This window comes from Glycine soja, chromosome 3, assembly GCF_004193775.1.
Source record: "Glycine soja cultivar W05 chromosome 3, ASM419377v2, whole genome shotgun sequence".
In the NCBI taxonomy this organism is placed as follows: domain Eukaryota; kingdom Viridiplantae; phylum Streptophyta; class Magnoliopsida; order Fabales; family Fabaceae; genus Glycine; species Glycine soja.
The window spans coordinates 45766468-45785525 of NC_041004.1; the positions used below are offsets into that span (position 1 = coordinate 45766468).

Consider the following 19058-nt stretch of genomic DNA (forward strand, 5'->3'; position numbering starts at 1 on the left):
TGAATAATTTTAATTATTGACGAGAAAAACAAATTCAATATTATATGTACGTGTATAAGAATTAAGAAATTATAAATATATTAGCTAGAATATTAATTATCTTATTCACGAGTAAAATTACTTATTTTGTTTTTACTTATTTTAATAAACTGATTTTTCATATTGGGTCAGTAAAATAAAATAGGTCACGCAAGGCATGCATGAAGCCACCACTTGGAAGAATTAAACCAGCAGAATTATGATTATCAAAAAATTATTTTGGATTCATCTTATTTTCAGACATTTTAAAAGAAAAAATTAGTTACAATTTTTTTTTTGTAAGAGTTAGACATTTATAAATACACAAAAATTTCATAATAATTTTTTAAGATTAAAGTATATATATGTGTATGTATGAATGATTCACCCAGGTTTGAATGATTGTTGAAACTGTATTAATAGAAATTATATTAAATGTTTTTCTTGCCTATAAATGTATTATATTTAAAAGAAGTAAGAGAAGATAGTGCATATGTGTGTGTGTGAGTCCCGCATGATGACATGATTTTTACAACTTGTTCATATATGGACGAAAAATAAGAGAAGGAATACTATTTACATAATTAATGCCAAAAATATCCATTCTTTAATTATATTATATTATTATTTACTTAAGATATTAATGTTATTTTGCCTGCATGTTGTTTTTTTCTCTGCTTTCACTTTCTCTTCTATTTTACAAACTTAAAAATCATTTTACTTTTCAGTTTCTACTTCTATTATATTTCTTCATTCTCTCTTGTTTCTTTTCAGTTTATTTTCTATAACCAAATATACCATAAAGTAACTAATTAAATTCAACTTTTAAATTAGTACAAAAGCAAGGCAAAAGACCTTTCAATATCCATCGCGATGGTTCTGACATACCTTCATATACTGCCAATCACTAGAGTCAAGATTCTGCACTGTTTCAAAACATGCTGAACAGTGATCTTCTATGAGTTTGACCCAGCTTTCGCATCAGACTGATACAATTATAACTGCTGCCCATATCATTTTTTTTATGGACCAAAATTAAAGATAGTTGTAAAAGACACCAACGGAAAAGTCTATGAATTTTTTTTAAAAAAAATACTGCAAGAATATTAAAACTCTTTTTCTTTGTAGGATGCACGTTGGCCTCATGGCTCCGGTCATCAATCATAATCTGTTTGTGCTTAAAAAAATGTTGAGTACATATGTCCATATGATTATTTGTACTTTCGTGGCCGTACAGCTAATAGGCATCTTTACTTTAGTTCTCAGTCGTTGAACTTGAACATTTCTCTACCCTACTGTGGGAAACTACTAGCTAGCATCATAATGCATGGGAATTTATGGGGTACACTACCTCATACTCATAGATGATCATGGACTCATGGGGTCCATAGCTCTGCTTCTACATAATATTTTGTGTAGTAAGCACTTTTTTATTTCTCAATCAAGCCAACTCTTACGTACGTATTTTACTATCTTATATGTTATATGATAAAGAGGAATAGTAGAGCTTCGGAGAGAAAGGGCAAAGTGGAACGGGCCAAGCCCATGACATGGACCAAAAAAACGAGGGAAGAGACAGCTGGTCCGGTGAAAAGATAATTATTTAACACGCCTCATTATTTGTATTATTGACAAATATTAATTTTTTAATTTTGTTAAAAATGTTAGTTAAAAATATTTGAACTTATAACCTTTTTTTCCTTTTTCTTTTCCTCTCTAACCACTAGATCAACCTTATATCTCTATTATTGTCTTTATGAGTAACACTTAAGAATAAACACACACAGACAAAACATATAAAAGTGAGAAAAAAAAATAAAAGGAAAAAATGTGAAATGTTAAACGTTCATCCCAATCTTTGGATGAATTGGTGTAGAAAAAAAGAGGATGAAAAAAAGAAAAGAAAAAGTGATAAATATTATAATGAAAAATAAATGGAGATAAAATAAAAATGTGAATATTAAGTATCTAACAGCAAATAGAGAGAGAAAGAGAGAATTCTCCGTTCAAATGCTATAACCACTTAATGAAAAAAAAAAAAGAGAGTTGCATCAAGAGTGGAGTTGAGTATATGAGATACGGTTCATAGATTGGCCCGTTTAACTGGCAACATGCAGGGCCTAAACCTAGTGATTCTTAGCCCATTCGAATGCAAATTGATGTGAACTAACCCATTTAGCCCACAATTAAAATGGCTTTGGTATATGGGTTTTTGGATCAAACTATTTAACCTGCATAAATAAATTTTTAATATTCTATTAGTATTTATTATTCTGAAAATTTTGAAATTTTAAATTTTTGGATTTTTTTTCGTTTTTTCAATTTTTACTATTTTTATTTAGGTTCACAGACTAGTCTGCTAGCCCACAGGGCCACTGTGAGACCATATCTTTTATTTCTTATGCCTGTTTGATTCACGAATTAATCTGATTTGTCGACCAATGTGGGCCAAATTGTTCTGTATAAATTAATGTGGGCCAAGTTAACTTCAAGGTGGTTAATATTTTAGCAGTTCCATAAACAAATAATTTTTTGAATTAAAAACTAATTGTAAAACTATTTTATTCTTTCATAACTTTCCACGAACAAGGAGATATCCACTTCTTTATGAATTGGAAAAAAGTTAAGATTCCTTCATTCTCTTATCCTTCACTAGAAACAGAATAACTAGGCATAATAAACACTATAAAAATGAGGCACCACTCACTCTCTCATTCGTTCTTTTTTTCATCACCTAACCTCACAATTATTGATACTTTTTTCTCCTTATTTTTTTTTTTATCACAAGTTCACAACACTCACTGATCTTCATTTTCACGGAGACACTCATTGCGACCACAAGACCGAACCACAACCCATTGACCTATCATCCTTTCTTAGTTAACAACAAGAAAGAAAGAAAGCCCGTAGCATTGTTCGTAGATGAACCACCAAATTTGAGATGTCGCTAACCTGTGATCCTAAGCAGTGTCTGATTCTCTCTTCTTCTTCTTCTTCTTTTGTAGGAAGCAATGTCTGATTCTATCAAGAAGCAAATACTTACCCCCAATTTTATATGTCTGAGTAAAATAAGAAACAGGAAATTCATGATTCCAGAATTTAGTTTCGCAAAGTGTTATTGGAATTTAAGTTTCGCAAGTGTTGAAATTTTCACCCTTACAAAGTTAAATTTCGAAATGTTATAAAATATGTTTCTTTTTGAACGGGTTATAAAACATCTTTCAATGATTAATTTATAGCTAGGAATGGTATATCTATTTAATGTTTTCCCACAAACAAAATTATGAAAGTTTAATGAGGTCAATAGGTCATGTCATGTGCTATTTGTTTACTTCAATTATATGATTTAAACATTTATTTTAACCTTTTTACGATAAATAAATATATTCATAAAATATATATAATTATTAAAGATGATTCAATAATAAATAATATATTGGTAAATATTTAATTTTAATACTGTACATGTCAACTATAAGTTCTCTTTTATTTATACATAGAATGCACCTCACGCTAGAACGACAAATGTTGAGATAAAAGGTAGTTTAATTAGAGGAAGAAAAAAAGTGATCAAAGGCAACAACATTTATGTTTTCTTTTTCTTTTTCAATTAAGATGCAACAACATTTATGTTGGCGGCTACATTAAAAATTTGGAATGCATTACCAAATTAATTAAACCTAAAATTAATTATATAGTATAGTACTACTATCAAGTATGATTTGAAACTAACCTTTGCTGTGAAGTTTGAACTGGTCCAAAAGGATATATATGCAAGCTGCTCATCGCCAACTATGACTGAATTTATTTAGGGAGCATTACAAAGCGAATAATTTAAGAATTTTATATTAAACTGCAGTTACAAAACTAATTAACGACCGTCAACTAAAGCCATCAGGTTTTAATTTTATTTTTTTGCGTTTTGTGCAAAGCGATAAGGTGATAAAAAAAACCAAAGGTTAGTTTACAAAAAGGAAAGAAAAGAAAAGTTGAATTGATACTAAAGTCAAACGAATATACTGCCTATATTGCGTGTGAACTAGCTTGAATTCAAAAACCAATCACCATACAGCATATTGAAAAGCAGTTAATTTTCTTTTCTTTTTTTTTCAAATGAAAAATAGAAAAAGTGGCTTGGCAAATGCCATAGTTCAATTTAGAGCACAAAACAGAAGGAATTTGATTCTTGTAGGCAAAGAATGCATTCACTAAAAAAAACACATCTCCTTCGCAAAACGCGTTAATCTAAGCGCCACTCATGTGAAATATTTTCTGTGGGGTGGGATGCACTATGCATTATGCAACGAATAAGGATTTGCTAGAAGGCTCCGAGGTGGACGGGCAGCAATTAATAATGGGGACACAAGAGAGGCAGAATAATTCAACTTCTCAGTTCTAATTTACTCAAATATTTTTTTAAATAATCAACTAATTATAAAAAATGCATACTTTTTTTTTTTTATCTCCTGTTCTCCCTGTGTTCTATGATTTTGTGCAGTAAACATTGACCCCAATGCGGCAATGCCTACCCCGTTTGCTTATAACATTTGTTGAAGAATAACCTTTTTGGAGAACGTAATAATATAAACATTTCTTAAATCAAAGAGTGATGATAAATATCTAATAACATTTTCTTTGCATGGGTTGAAATTCATGTAAATCTTACTAATTTGAAAAAATACAATATAGTACATATTTAATGAGACCTATATAGATTTCAAATGATAAAACAAAAACTGTTGTCGAAATATGTAACTACTTTATTTCAACACACAATTAACACTCATTTATCATTTTCCGTATTCTTGTCACATTATTTCATTACCTGTTACATCTAGGTTTATATTTCTCTCTTTAGATTTAAACACCTGAACATTTTCCTTTGCTGAATTGCTGCTGTATCTTTTTCATTTTTTTTATTTTTGTTGGAATTTTAGAACATTTATATACGTGCTAATTTTGCATTTTTTTTTTCACATGCTGTATGTTAAAATCCGAGGTCAACTAACTAGCTTAACAACCTCGAAGAGAATATGAAATCATGACCCAGTTCTTCTAAAACCGGCCTACAAAAAAAAAACATGATACCTTATTAATTATACACAGTTTACAAATTCTTCACCCAAAACAAAATCGTGTCCCGCAAATAAAGCAAAAAATAAATAAAAAAATGACAAGGTATGTGGAGGTTGGCGAAACTCCGGTTAAACCGGAGGCCTTGCCGAGTCAACGGCCGTCGGCGGCATGATAGGCGTGGTGGGAGACGACGGGGACGCCGCTCCTTCAACATCGTTGTTTCGAACCCTAGGCGATCTAATAGACAACGCCCTTGCAAAAAAGGGCGCAGTCATTGAGAAAATCCACCGGTCCGATTTCAAACTCCGGTCCAACCGCCTCGAGATTTTGCCTCTACTACTCCCTTCTCCCCCGGTTCGGTAACCCTGTCTCGAACTACCTTCCCTCGGTAACACGATCAAGCTACTCGCACGTTGTAATTGGCGGTTTATTAATTGCTTCCTCACCTCCAAAGGCAACTTTAAAGTGAACCGGTCAGTGTTTTCTCCCGGTTGGACCAGCGAGTGCCCAGTCGAGTGTGACCTGGGAAACCTCCGCGGCCGGTTCGACCGCGACCCTCGCGTGCGGTTCCGGTTTAGCGTTTTGTCCAGGGAAACAACTTCCGGTTCGGGTAAAACTGGGTCAGCCTCCGCGTTCTGCTGCTCTGGCGCGGCTTGCACGGCGTCGTTTTGGGATTCGATGTCTCGCGTTAACGTTTCCGGAACTGGAACAACACCGTTGGCGTTGGCGTTAGCAATAGCATCCTCGGACTCGGTGGGAAGGAGGTTGGCGCGGCACACGGGGCACGTGGTGTGGGAGCTCAACCACTCGTCGATGCACTCGGGGTGGAAAACGTGGTCGCACTTGGGGAGCAAACGCAGCGTTTCGGTGTCCTCGAACTCGCACAAACACACAGCGCATTCCAAAGCTTCTTTTCCGATTTTGTGGATCTTAACAACGGAGTATTCGAGGATAGGGAATGTTTGAATCAGAGCGGGGTCAAGGCCACGCGCGGCCCTCCTGGAGCGTGCGGTGGTGAGAGGCCTGACGGTGTTGGAAGGGGAATCAGCGCAGTGGCGCACGTAGATGGAGAAAAAGGCCATGAGGAAAAACGCGACTACTAATATGATTATGATTATGGCTACGGAGGAGTTGAACTCGTTGAGGTTTGCGTCGGAGAAGTCATTGGGCTGCGCGACGGCGATGGGGATTAACGCTGACACCAGAAGGAGGAATAGGACTGTCTTCATTGTGAAAACAACAATTCCACCAAACCAGAGACTGATAATATGGTTGGTCAGCTAGCTTTAACACACCATTCATTTATGGATTTATTTCACAATTCACTACCCTTCCCACCGCTGCCAAATGCGTTAATTTCACTTGTCATTTTTTTTTTTACAGCTATTGGATAAAATCATAAAAAGATCATCATCATTATTAATTATAGTATACATAAAACTGTCAATGCCTCCCAAAATTGTACTACTAGTCTACTTTGGAGTTCCGGGAATTCAAATTCACAAAGGAAAGTTACCAAAAAAAAAAAAAAGTCACACTGGAAGGTTCAAAATTTTATCTTGCAGTGATTGTAATAAAAATTGTATAAAAACTTCTGACTGTCATAAACATTATGTTGGTTTACCTCTATCTACTTGACGGATTAAGTTCATGTATAAGTTGATGTTCCTGTCTCCTATTTAATCAACTACCAGAACATAATAAGTGAAAATGGGTAAATTGAGTTTTTTAGGGTGTGTTTGGTTTGTATTTTTATTTTTTATTTTTATTTTTTGAAAATTATTTTCATTTTCAAAAGATTAGAATTCTAAAAATATGTTTGAATTTTTTTGTTTTCAAGAAATAAAAACACTGAAAATGCATTTTCAAAAAAAAATATATTTTTAGATTTACTTAAAATTATATTTTTTGTCACTGTATTTTCATTTTATCCAAATTGAGATTCTGATTTCAACTGAAAACAAAATTTTATTATTTTCAGTTTTTGATTCATTTGAGAAAACATTTTTACCAAAAATATTTTTAAAAATCCAACCAAATTTATTTCCATCACTATTTTCTATTTCCAATAAAAATCAAAATAAAAAAATATCAAATCAAATACCCCTTTATATTTCATACACATATTATAAACAAAGGAGAAGACAAATATACTTAAAGGAAGTAAATTGTCAATTTCATTTTAAGAAAATAAAAATAAATAATGCCTATATTAATTTCCTATATATATATATATATATAGGAAATCCATCTACACTATGTGATGTGATTACAACAAAGTCCCTTTGGCTTGTTAAATATGGTCCAGGGTGATGGTTAGAAAGTAGTAGAAGCTATACGCGTGGCCGCAATATCATGCGAGAAAACTGAAAACAGGTGGATGATCATTAATTTACAACTCTCTCTGATCTATAGTCAGAGCTGGATTGTCGTATATCATAATATTTTCAATGAATTTAAATTTAAATTCCTTCTAGAAGCACGTGTTTTATTTGAGTGATGTTAATGTTTTTTTAAAGGAAGTGATGTTAATGTTATAATCATCTTAATATATTTTATTTTGCTAATTTTAATATTTTATAAAATATGTATTAAATAAAAATATAAACACATATAACATCTTAAAAACATAATAGTAATATTATTGTGTGCCAGATTCAAGACACGGCAATAAAAAGATAAGATTGTCATCTAGCTAGTCTATTTATTAATAAAATTAGTATCAATTAATTAAGTCCAACCAAATATTTTTATTGATAAATTACTTTTACGGTTATTAAAATTAGTTTTGATATATGCATAAGAAATAGTTTTGATATGAGCTAGATTTAATAAATAGTTCTAAAAATTATTAACAAGTAGGATATATAAGTGCTTATTGTTGAAACAACAATACTTTGTTTGTTTAAATTTTAAAAAATAATTGTGATTTTTTTTAATTTTTTAAAAGAATCAGATAAAATTTGTTAAAAAATTACAAAACTATTTTTTAAAGAAAAAGTAATTTAAACAAACACAACAAAAAAATAAAAACTTTTTCATTTTAAAAAATAATTTTTAAAAAAATAAGTTTACATTATATTTTTAAAAAATGTAATTATGTTTTTTAAAAAAGTTATGTGAAAAATAGTTTATAGTCTAAACAATAATTTATAAGAAGGTTTAAAATAATTTTTTATTGAAAAAAGGACTTCGGGCAGCACTTAGAGTCTTGCTAATTGCTATAGCCCAAGTCATGAAGAAGAAAAAAACTCCGATAAACCCAAAGAAGGAAAATAAAATAAAATTAAGTAGCCGGGAAGTTTGACCAAATCTCGTACAAGTTTATTAACCATGGAATCGAGTATCAATTTGCGTTCATTAATAATAGTATATTGAGGTTCAATGTTTTTTTTTAAGAGAAATGAAGGTTGATTATTTCTTTCATCTTCTCATAATTATTGTTCTAAATTATTTTAACATATAATAATAATAAATAAATAAATAAAGTAAAATATTAATTTTACATAACATATAATTATTTTTTATTACAGTTACATGAGATCAGAGTCATCAGTAAACATTTAACTTAATTAAATTAACTAAGCTTTATTTATTTTTTCTGTTTTTAATCAACAAGATGGTTTAAAGCCCAAACAAACTAAACTTTGACTAGGTGTTGCAGTTGACTGTCGATCATACCCGAATTGAACAGAAACAGTGCAGATTGAAAATCAACGTTCTCCAGGGTCAACATGTTTATGCAATAATAATAATAAAAAAATCATGAGTTCATGACAGGTGCGGTGCCATAACTTTTGTTACTTCTCCATTATCGTTGACTAATATTGGTTATACACACTGTAATTTTTTGTTTTTTCTTTCTCTTAAAGGATGTTATACAAAAAAATATTGGTCCTTCAGAGTTAAAAGTTTCAAGTGCGCCTTAAGAATTTCACAAACTACATATTAGGCTGGAATGAAATAATTTGACACCCAAATAATATATAAAAAATTGATAGTATTGGAGAGGGAAGAGTCAGTGATGTTTACATTTTGCTCTTGAGGGAGACAAACTCTGACGGCTTAGACTTTTGAGTTTGAATAAAAAAAAATTAATGGGAAAAACTCAAAAAGTTTCAATAAACGGATATAATCATATAGGTGGCGGCAATTGGCGCAAGATAAAATAACTACAGTTAGTTACATGACTTCTAGAAGCACGACTTAATACAAATTAAAATGTAGATTGGATTTTAAAAGTCTTTGGCTTTTTGCTAAATATATGTTCAGTACAGTTTGATCTAACCTAACAAATAACTAGCTTGGAATAAACTGTCTTGTGTTTTTTAAAGAGACATATGTAGTTTCTATAGAAAATATTATTACTTGAGTGGAGTAGTTTTAGCTTGGGTTTTTACTCATGTTTCAAGTTTTAAATTATTAAAAAATGCTGGTCAATTATTTTGATATACTATTTTTTATATTTATTATTATTAAATAAAATTCACATAAAACCTATTAATAAAGTAGTATTTTGATATATTATTCAATTTGTGTATAATAAATTTTACCAAATATTAAAAAAATATATTGCTAACTTTCTTTAGATGATCTTGCAATCCCAGGCTAGCTCACCTTTATGTTTTGTTTTTTTAAAGAGAAATATTAATAATATATTCTTTAACATGTTTTTTGTTATTAGTTGAAATTTATTAAAAAAAATATAAAATTATGTGTGTTTTACTCCTTATTAATAAATCCTACTAACATGTAATTTTGTAGCTTTGAACAAATTTCGAGAAGCTAGTAGAAATAATGTGTTAGGAAACTAGATGCACGCACTTTTCTTGGTAAAAATATAACATGAAGGACCACTGAACAATAGAAAGAAGATAACAATCCATTTTTCTTCAATTTGAAAATGAGTACTCTAGGAATGAAAGAAAAAATACTAGCAGATCCCACACAAATTTATCTTCCACCGATTTTAAAAGATAAATAAGATATAACGTAAAAATTAATACGTTTGGGCTCATAATCTAAGAAACAAAAACCCATTTTGTAAACTATTAGTCTGTTATTTTTTTAAAATCTGGAGAATAGTCTGATAATTTGACCCATCTCTAAAAATGTAACTACTGAAAGTGAATCTGTTCGGCCCAACTGAATATGACAAGCGTTTGGGAGTTGCTACGTGCACCCAGCATTATTGCTGGGGCACCCAGCAAACAGTGAAGTGGCGAAACTGCCCTTCAGCAATTATTCTTCCGGAAGAAGGTTCTTCCGGAAAGTTTCCGGAAATAATTTTTCCGGAAAGTTTCCGGAAGAACCTTCTTCCGGAAGAATAATTTGTGTCTTCCGGAGAAACTCACAGACAATTTCCGGAAGAACGTCATCCGGAATGTTTCCGGAAGAAGCTTCTTCCGGAAGAATTCCGGTGTCTTCCGGAAGAAGCTTCTTCCGGAAGACTTCCGGAAGAAGCTTCTTCCGGAGGTTTTTTTTTTTTTTTAATGCGTACGTAATGACGATTTTGCCCTTGTGTAAATTTCTTTAAATTAACGTCTTCAGGCTGTGTTTTACTGCGCTTTCTTTCTTTCTTCTTCCGTTTGCTTTGTTTCTTCTTCCGTTTACTTTGTTTCTTCTTCCGTTTGCTCTTGTTTCGGTGGTGGTCCCTTCAGCAGTCTGTTGGTGGTCCAGTGAAGTGAAGTATTTGAAGATTTGGTGGTCCCGTGTTCCGTATTTGAAGTTTTATTAGTGGCTGTTGTTCCTATTTTGTCGGAGGTACAAGTTTATTTCGTTTTCCGGTTAGCTTTTAGAGAAGAAAAACAGTAAAAAATGTATCCGGAAGAAATTTTAGGCACAGGAGGAGGAAGGTCCGGAATGACCACTTCCGGATGAAGGTCTTCCGGAAGTTACGAAGGTTAATTCCGGAAGAAGTGCTTCCGGAAACTATTTCCGGAAGACCTTCTTCCGGAATTGGGCTTCGTAACTTCCGGAAGAAGGTCTTCCGGAAGTTACGAAGCCCAATTCCGGAAGAAGTGCTTCCGGAAGTAGTTTCCGGAAGAACTTCTTCCGGAATTGGGCTTCTTAACTTCCGGAAGACCTTCTTCCGGAAGTTAAGAAGCCCAATTCCGGAAGAAGGTCTTCCGGAAATAGTTTCCGGAAGCACTTCTTCCGGAATTGGGCTTCGTAACTTCCGGAAGACCTTCTTCCGGAAGTTAAGAAGCCCAATTCCGGAAGAGGGTCTTCCGGAAATAGTTTCCGGAAGCACTTCTTCCGGAATTGGCCTTCGTAACTTCCGGAAGAACTTCTTCCGGAATGTTAAATTATTACTAATTTATTAATTTCTGTTTTATAATTTTTTTAATTTCTGTTTTATATATATTTCTGTTAGTTAATAATGAATTATTGGTTTAATTAGGTATAATGATATATATTGTGGATTATAATTTTTTTTGTTTTATAATGGTATATATATTTCTGTTTTATAATTTTTTTTTATTTCTGGTTTATATATGTTGTGGATTATTGATTTAATTAGGTATAATGGTATAATATTAAATGATTTAGGTAACTTAAATGTATAATGGTACAAAAATGTTTTATTAGTTGTTTATTATAGTGATAAGTTTAGTTTAAGTAAATAATGTAGTTATAAATTTAGAATATAGTGATAATTTTAATATAGTCGTGTATGATGCATATGTCCTATTAATATGTTTGTTATTTAAGGTGTAGTAAATTTTTGGATGTGGTTATATGATAATTTGAATGTACTTGTGTATGATGCATATGTCCTTAAGATGGACGAAGATCAATGGAGGTATGACTTTGCGATGTCACAAGAAGTTGATATGGATTATGATTATGATAATCAAGAAGAATGTGGAGTGAATGAACGACATGTCGATTGTTCAAATGCTTTTAATACATCTCAGGTAATCATAGATAATTTGAGTCATTGGTTGAATTGATGGTTTGTACGAAAATTAATGTGTTAGGGTTGCGTTGTAGGTATTCACTACTCGAGATGATGTTTTGCAATGGGCTCGAACAGTTGCCCATGAAAATGGATTTGTTGCAGTGATTATGAGATCTGACACAGAGACCGGTAGCAGAGGAAGAAGTTCATTTGTGTTAATTGGGTGCGAAAGGAGTGGTACGTACAAGTGTAGAAATAAAGAATTCGTTAGAAAAGACACCGGGAGTAGGAAATGTGGTTGTCCCTTCAGGCTTCGTGGGAAACCAGTGCGTGGAGGGGAAGGTTGGATGGTGAAGTTGATCTGTGGGATTCATAATCATGAATTGGCGAAGTCCTTAGTTGGACATCCATACGCCGGGCGATTGACTAAGGAAGAAAAGAAAATTATTGCTGATATGACAAAGTCGATGGTGAAACCGAAAAACATCTTGCTAACGTTGAAGGAACATAATGTCGACAGTTACACCACGATAAAGCAAATTTACAATGCAAGAAGTGCATATCGTTCTTCAATAAGAGGAGCTGATACCGAAATGCAGCATCTGATGAAGCTTCTCGAACGTGATCAATACATTCATTGGCATAGATTGAAGGATGAAGTTGTGGTGCGTGATCTGTTTTGGTGTCACCCAGATGCAGTAAAGTTATGCAATGCATGTCATCTGGTGTTTTTTATAGACAGTACCTACAAAACAAACAGGTACAGACTCCCACTACTTGACTTTGTTGGAGTGACACCAACGGCGATGACATTCTCTGCTGGGTTTGCATATCTGGAGGCTGAGCGTGTTAATAATATTGTATGGGCTTTGGAACGATTTCGAGGCCTATTTTTAAGACACGATCGCCTCCCTCTTGTTATTGTCACTGACAGAGACCTAGCACTGATGAATGCAGTGAAAACTGTGTTTCCCGAGTCTACTAATTTGTTGTGCAGGTTTCATATCGATAAGAATGTGAAGGCGAAGTGCAAATCTTTAATCGGGGAAAAAAATGCGTGGGACTATGTAATGGATAACTGGGGTACTTTGGTTGATTGTCCGTCCGAATACGAGTTCCATGAGTCATATCAGAAGTTTCAAGTTGCTTGTTCGCCTTGGCCGATGTTCGTTGACTATGTTAACGACACATGGATTATCCCCCACAAGGAAAAATTTATTACAGCATGGACGAATAAGGTCATGCACCTAGGCAACACAACAACAAACAGGTATTAACAACTGATTTTATTTGTTAGTAACGATTAATATTAAATGGTATTTAATTGTTGTATATTTTCATGTTTGTTGTGTATTTTAAATGTAGGGTTGAATCAGCTCATTGGGCTCTCAAAAGAGTACTACAAAATAGCGTTGGAGACCTATGTAGTGTTTGGGATGCCATGAACAACATGATCACGCTGCAACACGTCGAAATTAAAGCATCCTTTGAAACCAGTACGCATGTGGTTGGCCATGTATATAAAAAAACCTTATACAAGAGGCTTCTTGGGATGGTTTCGAGGGATGCTTTAAATCAGATTGCTTCTGAGATTGACCGTCTACGTTATCTCGGCAACAATCTCTCTTCTTGTGGTTGTGTGATGAGAAGCACGCACGGGCTTCCTTGTGCATGTGAGCTTTCTAGGTATACTGCTAGCAGCATCCCATTGGAGTCAGTCCATCTTTTTTGGAGGAGACTTTGCTTTTCAGACCAAGGGTTATGTGAGACGGAAGTCACCATCAAGGAAGAAATAGAGGTCATATCTAAAAGGTTTGATGAACTTGATGTGGCTGGCAAAGTAAATCTGAAGAGTAAACTTCGAGAAATCGCATACCCTGATCATAACTCTATGTGCCCTCCTCCATCAAAGGTGAACACAAAAGGTGCACCGAAGAAACCGATGAAAAGAAGTCAAACATCCACAAAGCGTGATCCGTCTTACTGGGAGTATGTTGATGCTTTTCATTCTGTTCAAAGCAGCAACTCTCCAGTGAAACGAAGTGCATCATGTTCTCAACCGCGTCAGCCAACAAGGATCATCCCGATGTTGGATCAATTTGCGTCATTCTTTCAAGGTTTCATTCGTGACGTTGTGGATGTGAAAGCGGACGGTAACTGTGGATATCGGTCCATTGGCGCTTTATTAGGTATGGGGGAAGATTCGTGGCCGTTAGTGCGTAATGAATTGCTTAAAGAACTTGGCAGGTGGTCGCATGAGTACATGAACCTCTTCGGTGGCACAGAGAGATTTGAACAATTAAAGTTGTCCCTACTTGTTGATGGATTTTCAAAGGTATGTTTTTAGGTTAATTTTTTTTAATAACAATGTTTAAATAACTTACATGTGTATGTTTGGTTCATTCAGGTTAGTGTGGACAAGTGGATGGATATAACAGACATGGGATATGTGATTGCTTCACGGTATAACGTAATCCTTGTATCGTTGTCCCAACAACAAAGCATGACATTTTTCCCTCTTAGAAGTCAACCACCACCTGACTCTTCTGGCCACCGCATCATATGTGTCGGTCACGTGTTTGGAAATCATTTTGTTCAGGTACATTGAATATAGTTAGTGTAACAATTATGCAATGACTTCGCTTGTTCGTTTGGCACGGTCAGCGCATGATATAATGTTTGTTCATGTACAACAGGTTTATTTGAAAGACCATTGTCCGTTGCCGCCCCCAGCGCTGTTGTGGTCAACCAATTGTTATTCTCAGGCAAAGCAATGGGCAATTCCATATATTAGTAGAATGCAGGAATACACAAGCTTGATGTCATTCAAAACACACTATGTAGACCTAAATGAAGACTAAACATTCATTGTTTATTTATTTGTATTCATTATGCGATATAATTCGTTGTAACCCGTCACTAACCAATTAATATTATCAACAACACGCTTGTCTAAGCCTCTTTGTAGTGTCTTCGAGTTCAGTATCTGGCATTTCCTCCAATACCTTCTTTTCCCTCTCCAATATCTCAATCGCACTTCTTAACTTCTCTTCAAACATTACAACAAGGCATTTCAATAATTACAACAAGTTAAAAAAACTTTGTAAGAAAATCAAACATTTCATCATGGTAAGATAGTACAACAGAAGTTTCATGGTTTACCTGTAAGAAAATTGGCACGTAAATGGAAATGGTTTTTCATCTATTTCGTAGAAAGAGCTCCAACCCATGAGTGACTGAGACTCCATGATTATGCTTCACACAGGAAGATATGTATAACGATGCTGAAGTAGTAGTGAAGAAGGATTGGAGTAAGTCCTTTCCTTGATGAAACAGTAGTAGAACGTGGGAATATGAAAGGAAGTGTTGGCAACATATATGAATATACGATATGATGAGAGTGAATCATTTGTAACTAAAGGTGGCTATTAATTGTTTGGAGAATGTGCGCGCCGCCTTCTATGCGTTTTAATGGTGACGATGAGTATGCTTGTGAGAGTTACAAGATCAATTTAATTACTAGGATTAGGATATATCCAAGGTGGTTGTGCTCAATCTCAGCCATTGGATTAAACAAAATTAACTCCCTTCTTTTTTATTCTCTCGTGCGGTAACCATGCATGCATGGTCAGGAGGAGGTCCAGTCTTATGAAGATTACTGTATTTATCTGAGGTTGATCAATATACTATAGCCATAGAAGATTAATTAGCATGCCTAGTTATCGCTCTTTCCCAATCAAATTTGTAGAAAGTGACTACGAATTAATTATCAAGGGGAATAAGAATATTCCAAGTTTGAACTTTAATGAACTCTCTTGCTTCTTTAATGAATAGGTTTTGAAGATTGTGATCGTGGAGCTTCTGTGCATTTGGAAAAAAAAATCCCAAACATGGGTACTTGAACATGGAAAAAGGGTTCATTTCCTATTTTTTTTCGATTTTGAGGCTTTGTTTTGACGTGTTAGTTGACGGAACTGGGGAACAAGACTATTTTTTTTGGATTCTTTGACGTCCAAACATGAGAACTGGGGAACGGGACTATTTCCTGATTTATTAATTATTTTAAAAACTTTTATTTTTTATGTAATTCTTACAAACAAAACTCATGATTCTAGGTTCCCTTTTTTTAAAAATAAATTTAAAACAACCGTAAACTTTGCTTAAGGACCACAAACAATCGGAATAACAAACTATATTATAAAATAATAAACTGTGCAAAACACGCCAACTATATTAAACAAAAACTGTAATAATTACAAATATTCATGTCAACTACAACACAACAATATAAATACAATGATCAATGGTCCGTGCGGCGTCTCTGACGAGCCCTGACCGTCCCATCAGCACTGGGTCCCCCTCTCGCGATCGTCAGGCAGTCCTGCATAATGTCATATAACTCTGTGCCTGCAGTGACTATCCTAAGGTTGAGCACACGCTCCAACCTCTGTGCAATCGCCTCATATCCCTCGTAATCATCCTGTCAAAGTCAGTAAAAACATTTATTATGAAATTCAAAATAAACAACAACTCATAAAACATTAAACGCGCAAATAATCTTACCACATATGGAGGGGGGTCAAATGCCACTGGAACCTGGGGGCTGGGCGGCTGTATGTAGTCCTCAGGGTCTGCAGCTGGTGCATCCCTCTGCTGGTCAGCTGCCTGGGTCGGTGTCATGAAAGGGTGAGATATGCGGAAAAACCACTCAATGTAATCCGCAGATACCTGCCCAGGCACTAAACAAGGCTGACCCGCAGGTAGTAAGTGATCCGCAAACTCCATCCACCTGTCATCTATCTGCTCCTGTGACAATCGTGCACTAACAGGCGGCGGAGGGATGCTCTGGATGTAACCGAACTGGCGTACCACCCTCTCCGGTCGAACTGCGACGATCATAGGACCCCATCTGAGCTGACCCTGGAACGATGAAATCTCCTGAAACGCCCTAACACCCCGATGCTCCGTGTACGGCAACCAGGACACATCTGTGACGGTCAAACCATCACAACGTGCCCTGTAGGGTGCTCCTGTGATGCCCTTCATGTGCGCCTTCGACGTCAACCACCGGGAAGCACGTGGGGACGTCTCCTGGTATGTGTCGTCAGTCACGCACTGATGCACACTAGGGAAGTGCTCATAGATCCAGCACTACACAATAATTGAGGTTAACATAACATAAAAACATGTTTAAATCATAATCGAACCTAACATATTAATAAACACAAAATTTACCTGAAATAGCGTCAAGTACCCCGCAAGCTGTCGGGTGGTGGTCCTACAAGCCTCATCTAACTGGTCGTACATATGAACCAGCGCGGCAACCCCCCAAGCGTAACCACCACTATGAGCGAGGTCCCGGAAAGCGTCAAGGTGGACCACATGCACGTATGTTGCACTCTTATTAGCAAAAAGAGTGCAACCGACAAGGTGCAGCAAATAAGCGCGAGCTGCGACAATCCACCGCCGGGCCTGACATCTGGTCTCATAAATGTCACGAACCCATCCTAATCGTACATATGCTCCACGTGTGAGCGCTGTCTCGGCTCTGGCCTCCTCCGCAGACACTTCCAGCAACTCTGTGAGCAAGAATCTGGCCTCCTCCGTAGAAAGAGCGTGGAAACTGTGCAAGGCGCCAGTGATGGGCAAATGTAGAATGGACGACACATCATCCAATGTGATCGTCAGCTCTCCTACTGGAAGGTGGAAGGTGCTAGTCTCACTGTGCCACCTCTCCACAAATGCGGATATAAGTCCAGGATCGCCAGTAATAACTGAACAATCTATCAGTGGACTTAATCCTGTGGCAGCCACCAGGCCTTCAATCTCAGGCACTGGCCTCCCAATCAGTGTCAGCTTCCTCCCATGTGACACTAACTTCAAATCAGGACGTTCCTGATTTGAAGTACAAATTATACAATTATTAAAAAAAAATTAATCATAAATAAATAAATAAACAATGACAAATAATTAACAAATTAAAATACCTGTCCACTCCACACGGCATGTGCAACATGCTCGGCAAATGATGTGAGCACTGACGGGTCACGTGGACCACCAGGGAATCCCTCTGCAGCATCATCACCATCTGACCCCTCACCACTATCAGCACCCTGTGCGTCCGCACGCATCTCAGGTGCCTCCGTAGGCTGCTCAGGGACATCATCAGTCATGTCAGCGACGTCCTCAGCCATATCACGTCCCTCCGTAATCATCTGATGAACGCGTAGCCTACGGGCTGAGGCAGTAGGCCTACGCCTCTCGGGAACATCACCAGCATCCTCGCCAGCAGCTCTATCTCTGCCTACAAATCTACCTATGGCACGACCTAAACCTCGTGTTCTGGCCATGATCTGTAAATCATGTCGAACACGTTTTTTTTTCGGTCAAAATATACACAATTTTCTTTATAAAAAATCAACTTTATTTATAAACAAATAAGACTAACTTAAATCAAATCATTTTCACACATACACGACCTAATTTTAAAAAAAAAAATTAAACAACTTCATTTATATAAAAAAAACAACTAATGTAAAATAAAATTATTAATAAACATGCACAACTTAATTTTTTTAAAAAAAAAATAAACAACTTCATTTATATAAAAAAAAACAACTAATGTAAAATAAAATTATTAATAAACATGCACAACTTAATTTTTTTTTTAAAAAATTAAACAACTTCATTTATAAAAAAAAAAAAACACAACTAATATAAAAATAATTCATTACTAAACATCCACAACTTAATTTTTTAAAAAAATTAAACAACTAATGTAAAAAAAAAATTATTTAGTAAACATCCACAATTTTTTTAGTAAATAAAATACTTCATTTATAATAAAATAAACTAATTAATTATAAAAAATTAGTATTTTTATAAAACTTCCAAAACACACAACTTTAATTATAAAAATAGACAACTTCATTTTTAAAGAAAAAACACTAATTTAAAAAAAAACAATAAACAAAAACAAACACAACTACTTTTATAAAAAAAAATTAATTTACAAATTAATATTTAGTAAAAATACACAATTTAAATTATAAAAAAAATA

General features: G+C 34.7%; 1 protein-coding gene across 1 annotated transcript; it reads right to left on the bottom strand.

The window, feature by feature from the left end:
• Positions 1 to 5005: 5005 nt before the first annotated feature.
• On the bottom strand, positions 5006 to 6464 carry LOC114407625 (E3 ubiquitin-protein ligase ATL6-like). Its single transcript, XM_028370804.1, has one exon. The coding sequence runs from the start codon at positions 6321 to 6323 to the stop codon at positions 5223 to 5225; it is 1101 nt and encodes a 366-aa protein (XP_028226605.1). The 5' UTR covers positions 6324 to 6464; the 3' UTR covers positions 5006 to 5222.
• Between the last annotated feature and the right edge of the window lie 12594 nt (positions 6465 to 19058).